Below are 12,691 nucleotides of genomic sequence, written 5' to 3'. Positions count from 1 at the left end.
ATTTATTTTTAATTTTCTGTTCCTTCAACTGAATAATTTGTACTTGCATTCACAGGGAAAGGCTAGTAGAATTTTACTGAAAAATACTGAACTGAAAAAGAACTGATAAAAGTCAACAACACCATGAAAGGTAGGAAAAAATGGATGTGATTTATAGAAATCAATGTTCATGTATGATGGTCAGAAAGGTCAGCAGTTTGGCGGTTCAAATCCCTAGTATAGGTCTTCAAGGTCACTTCCAACTCTGTTACTGTTACATAGGTGTTTCACAAGAAAATAGAAAGAGATGGAAAAGGAGATTTTCTATACCTTTTCGTTCTATAACTTCCTCATGAATGACCCTCTTCGCAGGTTTTTTGGATGGAACTTCTGGAGCTTTATGGATATAAAAGTATATAAAATATTACTTCCACATATGATGCATATCAAACACTTTTGATCATAATTAAGGAAAAAATAATTAACCAATAAATAAATAACATTTTAAAGCAGATTTCTCAAGTCTGATTTCTGCCCCCTGGCTGAGAATTGGGGGGGTGGGGAGGAGAGGTGGAGTCCAAAGACATTTATCTATGTTTTTTACATATTTATTTAAAACATTTATGTGACCACCCATCTTAAGCCACTCTGGGTGGCTCACAATAATAAATTTTAACTGCATCAGGTTTAAGAAGATTGGTTTAAATCTTAGGAAGATTTAATAAATGGAACCATATAAAATGAGAAAGGGGTAGCATATCAATGAAGGAGAATATCTGTAGCTCAGGGTTGATATGAGGGATTCTTGGTGGTCTCTGAGGACTGATGATGTTACCCAGTTAGGGTAACGAAAAGTCTGCAAGAAAACAAACAAGCTCAGAGAGCACCATGGACCCATTTGATACGCAGCAAAAATAGCAAAGAAACTGAGATGTCTTCCATCTCTTTTCTAAATCAAGTTGAACCGAACTTTTATGACTATTTTAACATCTAAGTTGTAGGGAAAAATTAAGAAGACAGTGGAGCATAGCAGCTCTTAAGCAATTAGCTATGTATATTTTAACAATTAGCTGGATGCCATTACTTTTAAGGGTTTTTTTTTCCTGATCCCATAGATCATAATATTTGTTGTTAAAAATCATGAGTATATCATAAGTTGAGACGAGGCTAGGACATATCATTTAATATTTTATCCGAAAAGATCAGTTATTAGCCATAGAAGACTTTTTAAATATGCAATTAAAGGGACATATTTTGATGCCAAGGATTTTTGTAAGTAGACCAAGGACCACACAAAATTAAAATGAGCAGCATGCACATATTGTATTCCTATATTTCCCCAACATTAAATTAAAGCAAAAGATTCATAGCACCATTCCTTGTTAAAAAACCTAATTTAATTTTTGTCCATTCCTACCTTTAACTCTTCTCAGTTGTTGTTCTTCCTCCACCTGCTGAGCCGTTTTTGTTACTTCTTCAGTTACAGGCTTCCGAGTAACTAAAGGGGGTTTAAAACACTTAGCATAAGTATGTACCTAAATATTTTAGCCTTGAGATGGTCAGGTCCATCACTTGTACTATTTAAAAAAATCATACTGGATTCTAGGAAAAAAACCTCCAAAATTTCTGAGATGGACCACAGTTGAGCCCTGGATTGTCCTTTATTTGTTCCAAAGTCTACTTCCAAAGCAACTCTGGTCCACTTTTGCCTCCATCAAGTGCATCATATCCGACTTTTTGGTGCCAGAAAAGAGGAGAAGCACGCATTCTAATTCACTGATTTTTTAAAAGACATATAAATTTGGGGTTCATATATACTACATGATGTTGTGCTCCTGACAGCTTTTGAACCTTGGCTTTGCCCAATTACTTCAATCAGTGATGGAGAATCTCCTGCCATCGATAACCTATTTTCTGGACTCCTTTGAATGCTATAGTAATCCTGCCTAATTTCTGAGACCTGCTAGGGAGGTTAGAATGGAAACTTCTTCATCTCTAAAAACTGTTGATATTGGAGATTCCTTTTCTTCCCATTCCTTCCCATTATTTCATATAGAACATTCAGAACGGAGCCCTTTTCATAACAGAACTATTGATATGTCCGTGAATGATGTTTAGAAGGAATGCCTGATTTAACAGTTTGGATTTACGGTTCGATAGGAAACCTTTTTATATGTGAGATGAAGCAGAATGTAACCTGACAGTGTGTTGTCATGTCCAATATATTAAGGATGGACAAAAAGAGACATCCGTTTTGTACATTTAGCAATAAATCTATAAATTTAATGTAAGAGTTTATGATTAGTATTCAACATGTCTTCATTATACATGACCTGAAAATACTTCCATGCATTACATAATTGAAAGATTAAAAACATCTCCAGTGGTAGGGTTTCCTACCTTATCTTGGTACTATAAAATCTCTTGTTTTGAACTCTGGTATTTTAGAATCTTTAATCTATTTTTTAAGTCATCTATTATATAAACTAGTTACCGTATATACTCGAGTATAGGCCGACCCGAATATAAGCCGAGGCACCTAATTTTACCACAAAAAACTGGAAAAGTTATTGACTCGAGTATAAGCCTAGGGTGGGAAATGCAGCAGCTACCGGTAAATTTCAAAAATAAAAATAGATACCAATAATGTTTTTGAATATTTATTTCAAAGAAAAACAGTAAACTAGCGGTGTATTCAATGAAATACTTCACTCACCTCATGATGCTGATGTCCCGCTGTGATGATGATGTCCCGTGCAGCCGCGGGAGCGATGTCCCGCCTCCTATGACACACGGCACAGTGATTCCTATCATTGGATCACTGTACCAGAGGAGGTGGGACATCGCTATGTGGCTGCTTGCCATAACAAGGAGGAGGTGGGACATCATTGCAGAGCGGCAGGAGGGGGAGGAAGGGGAATCGTAAGACAGCCCTGCATTACATTAGAACGTGAGGAGGGGGGATGGTGCGGTGCGTGCTGCGCGGCAAACTGACACAGAGGGAGGGGAAACTCACAGGGGCACTGGGCCATTCACGAGTGTCACCCAGCGGCATGGCCCCGCCCCTTTTTCTCCTCCATTTCGGGCAAATTTTTCACTGACTCGAGTATAAGCCGAGGCGGCTTTTTTCAGCCCAAAAAGTGGGCTGAAAAACTAGGCTTATACTCGAGTATATACAGTAGTAAAAATGCATCTTAAAAAGCAAATTTTAAAGGAAACATGCTGCAGTGCTATCATTTTAATGCCCAAACCTTTCTGTATTGTAATTTTTTTCTTTTCTTCTATCTTGGCTGAAATTTCTGGACGTTTTGGCACAGGTTCTGGCTTTTTAGGAACTTGGACCACTGTAACAGACATAAAATGTATTTCAAAAAACAACTAGAAATATTTTGGGATCTTTGACACACTTTATTAATATCCCATGCTAATTTAAAGCAATATTAATTGACTTGTTCATTTTACTTCATTCCTTGTCTAAAGATTGTAAGCAGTGGTAGGATTCAGCCAGTTCGCAGCACTCCAGGAGAACTGGTTATTAACTTTCTGAGCAGTTTGGTGAACTGGCTATTGGAAGAAATCATTAGGGCAGAGAACTGGTTGTTAAATTATTTGAATCCCACCACTTGTTCTAAGGTCTCTATTCTAAGAGCAAAAAATCCATTTAAGAAAATGTTATAGAATAAAAATAGCATACATATCAAATTTCCTTATATTTCCTTCAGGTAGTGGTATATAATAATAGCAAAGTAAAATATGAGGTGAATCTTAAAAAAATAAATGTTTATATTAATATAATTAAATATTGGATATAATTTAAATATTCCATCATCATTATATCTTACCTATCACCTTATCTAAACAAATATTACTTGCATTGCTGTTCTCCTAAAGCATGTTGGCAGAATTAGCCTGATTAAACATACACACTAAATCAGTTCAGTCAATTATACAGTTACCAAAAAATAAAATACGTAACTTTTCTAATCCTACTAATATCATTGCAATCAAGCAGAAAATTCAGTAAAACAATAGAAATTGATAAATTTAATTATCTATAAAAATTATTATTTAAAAGAGAGAGAAAGGGAAAAAATGAATCTGTCTTAAAAAAAAAAAGAAATATACCTTCTTCATGATAAACTGGCTTTTTCTTTAAGGTAACTTGTTTTTCTGTATATGCCCATTCATCTTTTCCTTCCTCATAACCTTCTTCTCGTTCATAGTATTCATGTTCTTCTCCATAGTCCTCTTCCCATTCTTCCCGATAAACTGGTTTTTTCTCTTTTCTTTCTCCATATGTCCATTCCTCTTCCCCTTCATCATAACCTTCTTCTTTTTCATAGTATTCATGTTTCTCCCCATACTCCTCTTCCCATTCTTCATGTATTTCTTTGCGAACCTCATGTATTTCTTCCCTTTTCTCATAAATAGGCTCCTTCTTCTTAGTCACAGTTGTCACTTTGATCTCTTCAGTTTTCTTGACTGGAACTTTTACAAATAAAACATTGCACAAACAATTGAGATCAGTGTTCTCATACATTAATAAATGCAGCTGCTCAGAAATAATACACGGTTGCTTTTTTAAAGACATGTCTTTTGTAAAACATAGGCAAATTCTTTGTTCAAGGCAGATATATTTATTAGAACTTGAAATTATCTATTGAATGAAAATCCTAATTCTCCCCTCCTCCTTTGGTTAAGATATTTAATATATTGGTCAAATATTTTAGTAATTTAGTCAGTAGGCACATATGTCATAAGATGCCCATCTGTCTCAGGGTAACAACACAAATGTTGTAGAAAGGAAGAATTCAACATGAATTGGATTATCAGAAGTTAAATTAAAAGAGAATTTGACAACTAGACAGATTATTTGGGTATTAAAGTTTCTTGACCATGTGGAATGGGACAAAGGATTAATTACCCTTAAGATTAGTTGTTCTGTTTGCTTCACCTAACTAAAACAAATGAAAAGGATATTGGTACCAATACCCCCTCTGGGGAGGTCATTGAGTAATGAATGTCCTTTCTCTGTTTTGGGAGATTGTGTACGAGGCCTACATGACATAGGAAGGGGTCTACATGACACACGAAGGCCAGGTACTTTGGGATGATCAATATGTTGGCTAAGAGTATAAAAGACTGTAAACAACTGCCCTTCGGGGTTCAGATTTTGCTTGACCAATTGCTGCTGAACCTTGCGCAATAAACCTTTCCCTTTGACAAAGAGCTGGTCTTGTCTCATTTTCTGCAACAAAATGAGGCTCTTTTTCAATTTATTACATTATTTTGTTGGAAAACATGTGTCAACCTTTGATTTTTTACCTTTGGTTGGAATAACTTCTTCTACTTTGCGGACTGGAACTGGGACTGGAGCAGGAGGTGGAGGTTCTGGTTTCTTGACTGGTTCTGAAACATATAAAATATACCTTGTAAGATATTTGTTTCCCTACCATCAACTGCACTTCAATGTGATTTGCTTTTGTTTTGATTAATACAAGCAACATTGAGATGGCACTGTGTATTAATAAGCACGTATCACTTCCATTTAACAGTACACTTTACTTGTACAAAAGTAAACTCACTGAATTCAATGAACCTAACAGATATAGGATCATATTTAAAGAACAAAAGACAAAGCAAGAGAAAAATATAAATACACGTGCTTTTCAAATTCACATATAAAAATATGCAACCAAATCACTCCTATTTAAACATTGAGGAGACTCAGCTAAACTTTTAAATCAAAAGTTTATAAAAGTGTTTAGCTCTTTTGTATGAGCTAATATGCATATGTATCCTCTTCAGCACTTGAGTCATTCACTATAACTGTGAAATATACTAAAGTCTTTAGAAAAACATGAGTGAAGGTTAAAAAGACATGCTATTTTTTCTTCATTAATATTTTGTTGTTTATAAATTCCTTTATACTTGGGAACAAACAATCTGACATACCTTTAGGAGGTGGAACTTCCTCTGGGACTTTTGGAATCACCTTTTTGATTATTTTCTTTTTAACCACTTCCAAAACAAAAGTGAAAATAATTAAGCATGTAAAGAAATCGATCAAATAGAATATTTGGAAATATCTGATGAATACAGGTTCTGAAATGCAAAGCTGCAGTACCTTTTTCTTTTTTCTTCTTCTCTTCTGGCATGGGAAGTAAGATAGGAAGAATAGGAATATCTTATATAAAAAAAAGAAATATATTCATTAAAATGTTTTCATAGTGTGCCCAGTTCTTAAATATTTCTTTGCCTAAGTTAATAATGGTCTTTTTAAAAGTAAAGTTTACCTTCAGTTGGAACTTCAACTGGAATTGCAACTCTAGCATCTGGGACATCTGGAAAACCAATGAACAAGTAACAAAGTAATCATATTAATCTAGTTATATGATGCATACTAATACTGCTGTAATAGTCTAAGCATCAAGCTTTTCGAATTCATGTGGTATCATCCATGCATAAAGATAACTATCAGCAGTCTGTGCGGAATGTGATATTTAGTAAAGAGTACCAAAATCTTGGGGGAGGAAGCCCTGAAAAATAGTAAGTTAGCATCACAAATGAGCCTTTCGGCCAGAAAACTGACTGGCTGGCAGAGGGAAAAATGCAAACCCAATGGGAAGGAGGAACAAAACAGTTCTCAGTGCTCACTGCTAGGAGTTCGATTCTGACTGGTTCAAGGTTGACTCAGTCTTCCATCTTTCTAGGTCAGTAAAATAAGGACCCAGATTGTTGGGGGCAATAGGCTGACTCTGTAAACATCTTAGAGGGGACTGTACAGCACTATGAACTAATATATAAATCTAAGTTCTATTGCTATTGCTATTCTGAAAGAGAGCGCAATCCTAAGCAGTAAAACCCCATATTGCATTATTTTATTGCTGGAACTCCTAATTGCAAATGACTGTTTCCCTTGGGAAAGAGTGTTATAGGTGGTGAGCACTTTCTACTTCAGGTGGCTTTCTGTAGTGCATGGGAATCATATTATGGAACATGATTCCACCACTAAATGAGCATCATTATAAAGTATTAGCAGGAACAATACAACTACAGATAAAATGAAAGAAACATTTCAATTGGATGTGTTCCTGCATGTGCAGCTGACTATGGAAATTTTTTTAATTGACAATTAAATATTTGTGCAGAATTATAAAAGAACCAGAATCAGATTTTTCTGCATGCAACAATACATTTTTTTTTAGTAACATGTGGCATTCCATGCACAGTGGATCTTCACAGTGGTTGCTTTAAATGGGGATAAAGAGGTGGCCAATAAAAAATAAAAAAGGTTTGGCTTTGATGTTTCACACTCGGCCAGAGCACACTAAGATGGCATGTGGATGAATGGTAGAATGTTATCCTAGAATGCCATGAGTTTTAAATCATTTTTATTCTGCTTATTTGGATTTTCTTGTTATTCTTTTGGCTGTTTTGTATGTATCCCAGGCTTGCGGTTTCAATATGGGCAGCTATAAAAGCCTTTTACAAGAAAGAAATGTACAAAAATAAAAAGTGACTCAAAAGGCATTCGTCGTTTTCTTTTCCTTACCTGGCGGCCTTATTTCTAGTTTAATTTCTGCAAGAGAAGAAATGAAATGATTGTACTTGGAATCATTTTCACCTCAGAAATATTTATTCAGCAAGACCAGGCAAACGTGAAACCTGGAGCAATGAGGTACTCACCTTTAGTGGTGAGGTAGAGTTCAGCGGTGCTTCTTGCTTCGCCTCTTGGCTCGAGACAAGCAATAACCGAATACACTCCTAATAATAAATAAAAATGTAAATAAATAAATAAATGGTGTTATGGTACTTATGGCGGGTTGTGCATTTTTGCAAATAGGGAAGACCAGCAAGAAAGAGAATCAAATCACCTTCATCGTCTGAGGTAACATTGTGGATGGTCATGTAATGGCATCGGCCTTCGCTTCTAAAGCTGTACTTGGGACTCTCCTTGAGTTCCACTGACCCTTTGTACCATGTGACGATTGCATTGTCAAAGGAGACTTCGCACTCAAAGGTCGCAGACTGGTGTTCGCTGACCACGATATTTTGGATGGTCTTTGTAAACTGAATTGGTTCAGCTGTAGTTTTTGAAGTAAAAGGGAGGGGGGGGAAAGGACAATTATTCTCACGTTTCATTCGGTTTTGGTTTTCCCCCCATGATTTTATGCCTGCGGATATATGTGTGTATGCTTATGTGTTTGTGCATGAGTAGGTATACACATACCCGTGCATGCTTCAATTCAAACAAAGACATACAGACAGTGCTTATTGTTTTCATGAGAATGCTGTTTGAGTTTCAAAATGGATTTGAAGTACAGGTAGCCCTCGACGTACGACCACCATTACAACTTTTACGACCCAACATTTATGTTGCTAAGTGAGACATTTGTTAATGAGTTTGGCCCCATTTTCTGACCTTTTTTGCTGCAGCTGTTAATTGAATCACTGCAGCTGTTAAGCTGGTTTTGTTTGTTATAAGATTGCAAAAGAGGATCATATGACCCGAGGACACTGCAACTGTCATAAATATGGACCAGTTGCCGAGCATCCAAATTTTAATCACATGACCACGAGGATGCTGCGATGTTTGTAAGCGTGCAAAACAGTCATAAGTCACTTTTTTCAGGAATGTTGTAACTTTAAACAGTCAATAAATGATCTGTTGTAAGTCGAGGACTACCTAGAGCAGGTAGTTATTACAGTCTTTCTCATGCCCATATTAAAGGAGGCACAGGAGATAGATAAGTTGAAGTTAATTGCTGTAATCAAAGCAAAATCAGATCATAAGAGGAAACGAGTTAAAAATCCTATCATCTGGTTATAAGAATGTTGAAAAAAAAAAGACAAAGCATAGTTAAATTCCCTGCACTCAGGCGTTTAGTCTCTCATGACTGGACTACGGTGATGTACTCTACATGGGGCTACCCTTGAAAAGCATTTAAAAGCTACAGAGTGCAGCAGTATGTGTAGTTTTTTTTGGGGGGGGGGCACAAGAATGGCCCCTGTGTTCAGGAGGAGGGCCTTCTCTGCTGTTGTTCCTGCCCTCTGGAATATCTTGCCCCTCAATGTGAGGTTGTCCCCAACCCTCCTACCTATTTGTAAAGGCCTGAAGATGTGGCTTTGCCAATCATCTTGGGAGCCCAGTGGGGGAACAACGCAATGGAGAGGGTTGATTGGGTAATAACAGATCCCCCCTCCCCGCCACTCCGCCCTCCCTCCCCATGTGCCTTTAGTTTTAATGTTAGCTTTTAATTTTTCGTGTTTTAGTTTTTATATAATGGTAAGCCACCCAGAATTACGCCTATGGTAAGATGAGCAGCCAATAAATTTTACAAATAAAATAACTTTAGAAAAGAAATTATGTTATTAAGACGTGATTAAGATTTATCTTATTTTATGATTACACAAGCTCTCTTTACAAACCTTCAATTATTAGGTCGGCAGTTGTTTCTAGATCGTCAAACCTGCAGGTGTACTGCCCCTGGTCTTCTGTTCTTACATCTTTGATGATGAGCCTGTGCACTTTGTCAGAGACATCTGTGGAATATCTGCCTCCTATCTGAAGGACCTTTCCGTTTCTGTACCACTGGGATTTTGCATTTGGCACAGAGAACTGACAAACCAAAGAGCAGGTGAAGCCTTCTTTGAGGGAAGTATCACGGAGATGACGCTCAACAGCGGGTTCTGATAGCAAGTTAAAAATGTGCGTTTTAGAAAACACCAACCCAAAAGCACATCCGATAATTTTCTAATATTTGATCGATCAAAATATGGCACTAATTTTGCACTTACCAATCACATGAAGCTTAGCGCTGGCAATGTGAGGACCGCAGACCACCCTATAATTTGCCTGATCTCCAAGTTGACAATTCCTGATTTTAAGAATATGACGGTCTCCTTCGATTTTGATTTCATACTTCTTATTTGAGAGCAATCTCTCTGTGCCTTTGTACCAGGTTAGTCTGATTTCTGGATAATTTATTTTAATCTCACATTCAAAGATGGCATCTTCTTCTGTTAACACAGTCTGATCTTCAATATCTCTGATCAAAGTAATAGGCTGAAAAATATTTTTCAATATTTTTGAATCTGTGTGGTAAGCACTAATCCCGCTATATAATAACTTTGTAAACAGGCAGAATTAATTACATAGTATTGTAATTGATAAATGGCATTAATTACCTCTGTCTGTGTAAGCCTTTGCTGAATGAATGCTACAAGTTCATCAAACTCTTGTTCTTCTCTCCTTGATCTCTCTTTTACTTCAATCTCCTGTTAAAACCAAATCCATGCATTAATATGTTCTACTTTATAAACAATATAAATAAGACAATGCCAAAACCTTATTAAACTAAAGGAAATATCTATATCCATTTCAGAACTAATTGCTCCAGTACATAATCACTAGCCTTTAACATATTAAAAATTGGCCACACTTGGAATACTGCATTCAGTTTTGGTTGCCACCATATCGAAAAGATGTGGAGACTCTAGAAAGAGTGCAGAGAAGAGCAACAAAGATGATTAGGGGACTGGAGACTAAAACATATGAAGAATGGTTGCAGGAACTGGGTATGTCTAGTTTAATGAAAAGAAGGACTAGGGGAGACATGATAGCAGTGTTCCAATATCTCAGGGGTTGCCCCAAAGAAGAGGGAGTCAAACTATTCTCCAAGGCACCTGAGAGTAGAACAAGAAGCAATGGGTGGAAACTGATGAAGGAGAGAAGCAACTTAGAACTGAGGAGAAATTTCCTGACAGTTAGAACAACCAATCAGTGGAACAGCTTGCCTCCAAAAGTTGTGAATGTCCCAACACTGGAAGTCTTTCAGAAGATGTTGGATAGCCATTTGTCTGAAATGGTAGAAGGTTTCCTGCCTAGGCAGAGGGTTGGACTAGAAGACCTCCAAGGTCCCTTCCAACTCTGCTATTGTATTGTAAATGTCAATATTTTGTTCAAATATAGCACCTTACTCAGAATTCTTAAACTAATTTTTCTCTTTGCTTTTTCCTGATTGAAAGCATTAAAACTATTCATGAGTCTCTTGTGTTTTAATCCTTGGAGAAAGAACACTGAACAGAAATTGCTTAGTACAGCTTTTTCAGACTGGTGCCCTTCAGATTTACTGGACTTCAATCCCCACATTTTCAAGATAGCTGATTTGAAAAAACAGCTGTAGAGAGAATATTATTTTAATGGTGGGTGAAGATTGTAGCCCATACTAGATACTAGTTTTGATTAGTAAAGTCCCTTCACAACTAACACACTTCTGAATCAGATTAACAGTACTCAAAAATCTATATAAAGATTTATATAGATATATGCCTTCTATATAGAGAAAGGTGAAACACTTCCCTCTTATTTATGTGGAATCACTGCAGACTCAAAAGGGAAGAAGGGCTTTTATTAACAACTAGTGCTGATAATCCGACGTTGCCCAGGTATTTATTTATAGGGGGGAAATGTCCGGACCAAAAGTAATTTCTAATATTGGATTATCCCTCTTACCAGAGGGAGCTCCCTTGTGGAGTACTGTGAAGCCATTATCATGGAAACTTCACTGCACTGTACAGTAGAAGCCATTTTAAAGCAGTAAAGTAGAAGCCATTTGAAGGCACAACAGGTTGTATTGTAAAAGACACCCCCCCCAAAGGGTGTTAGGGGAGTCAAACAGTATTTGTTTCCAGAGAGTAAGTAACCTGTGTACGAAGCTTGGTTGAAATTGCTCGAGGTGTTCCAGAGTTATGCTGGAACACACACCACACACACAACACACACACACACACATGCAGACACACACATGGACACATGAAATATTATAAGAAAATGTTGGGGAGAAACTATCGCAACTGATTTTGATTCAGAATCGATAATAATGCCCATTGCAGAATATTAATTTTAAATGAATAATTTGACTGCTTAAACATTGGATGCATTTTTAAAGTAACAGAACTATGGTTTGAAATGATTCATTAATAAAGGAAAATATTGGTGTTTACCAGTCTGTGTGTTTCTTCTCCCTGGCTTTGTTTTAGCATCTCAAATGCTTGTAGGAGACCTCGGAAATCTGTGATTCCATACATGCGGGCATATTTTTCATATTCTTTAGGATCTACATTTTTTAGAAGTTCCATGATATCAATTGCCTGCTCTTCCTCACCTTCCTTCCTTTTTGTTGGAGTTCTGCAGAAATAAAGAAATTACTTATTAAGCAAATAGACAACAACATCCATTAAACTTACAGCTTGTGTGAAATGATTTATAATTTTTCCCAAGATTCTAAGCATTTTCAGCTTAATAAAGTAGGCTTCTTTGCTAAAGGAACTCCTAATGCTCACTTTGATTGCAACCTTATAGATTAACAGAGTTGGATCTACTTCTGTGTTTCATTTTACAACTCAATAAAACTTACAAAATTTTATATAGTAAGACATTTGGAGAGTGTTTTCATTAATTAAAACTTTTAGAATACGTATACAAATGTTCATTTTTTTCACTTAATAGAGATGCCCAATTTACAAGTGATTCAGGGTGGCTTTACAAAGAAGGTTTGAAACATAAGAGGCAAAGATAATAATAAAAAATAACAGCCATTTCAGAAAAGGCTGAATTAAGAAAAGAAAAATTAAAACACTCCAGTGGATTCACAAATTTCCTTGCTGGAAGAGACAAGTTTATAAAGAACATCCTAAAGAATAACAG

At 36.4% G+C, this 12,691-nt stretch overlaps 1 protein-coding gene across 1 annotated transcript in view; it reads right to left on the bottom strand.

The window, feature by feature from the left end:
• Positions 1 to 12,691, bottom strand: part of LOC116522425 (titin-like) — a 309,289-nt gene that overhangs the window by 180,894 nt on the left and 115,704 nt on the right. Inside the window, 15 exon segments of the mRNA XM_032237329.1 lie at positions 310 to 375; positions 1,397 to 1,477; positions 3,231 to 3,323; positions 4,105 to 4,467; positions 5,071 to 5,082; positions 5,935 to 6,000; positions 6,107 to 6,166; positions 6,276 to 6,323; positions 7,535 to 7,561; positions 7,669 to 7,746; positions 7,857 to 8,066; positions 9,412 to 9,672; positions 9,781 to 10,048; positions 10,171 to 10,260; positions 11,989 to 12,172. Of these exon segments, the coding sequence (XP_032093220.1) occupies positions 310 to 375; positions 1,397 to 1,477; positions 3,231 to 3,323; positions 4,105 to 4,467; positions 5,071 to 5,082; positions 5,935 to 6,000; positions 6,107 to 6,166; positions 6,276 to 6,323; positions 7,535 to 7,561; positions 7,669 to 7,746; positions 7,857 to 8,066; positions 9,412 to 9,672; positions 9,781 to 10,048; positions 10,171 to 10,260; positions 11,989 to 12,172 (1,907 nt within the window).

Source organism: Thamnophis elegans, chromosome 1 (genome assembly GCF_009769535.1).
Source record: "Thamnophis elegans isolate rThaEle1 chromosome 1, rThaEle1.pri, whole genome shotgun sequence".
In the NCBI taxonomy this organism is placed as follows: Eukaryota; Metazoa; Chordata; class Lepidosauria; order Squamata; family Colubridae; genus Thamnophis; species Thamnophis elegans.
Note: the sequence above shows the minus strand (reverse complement) of the source record. Positions and strands in the feature narration are given on the sequence as shown.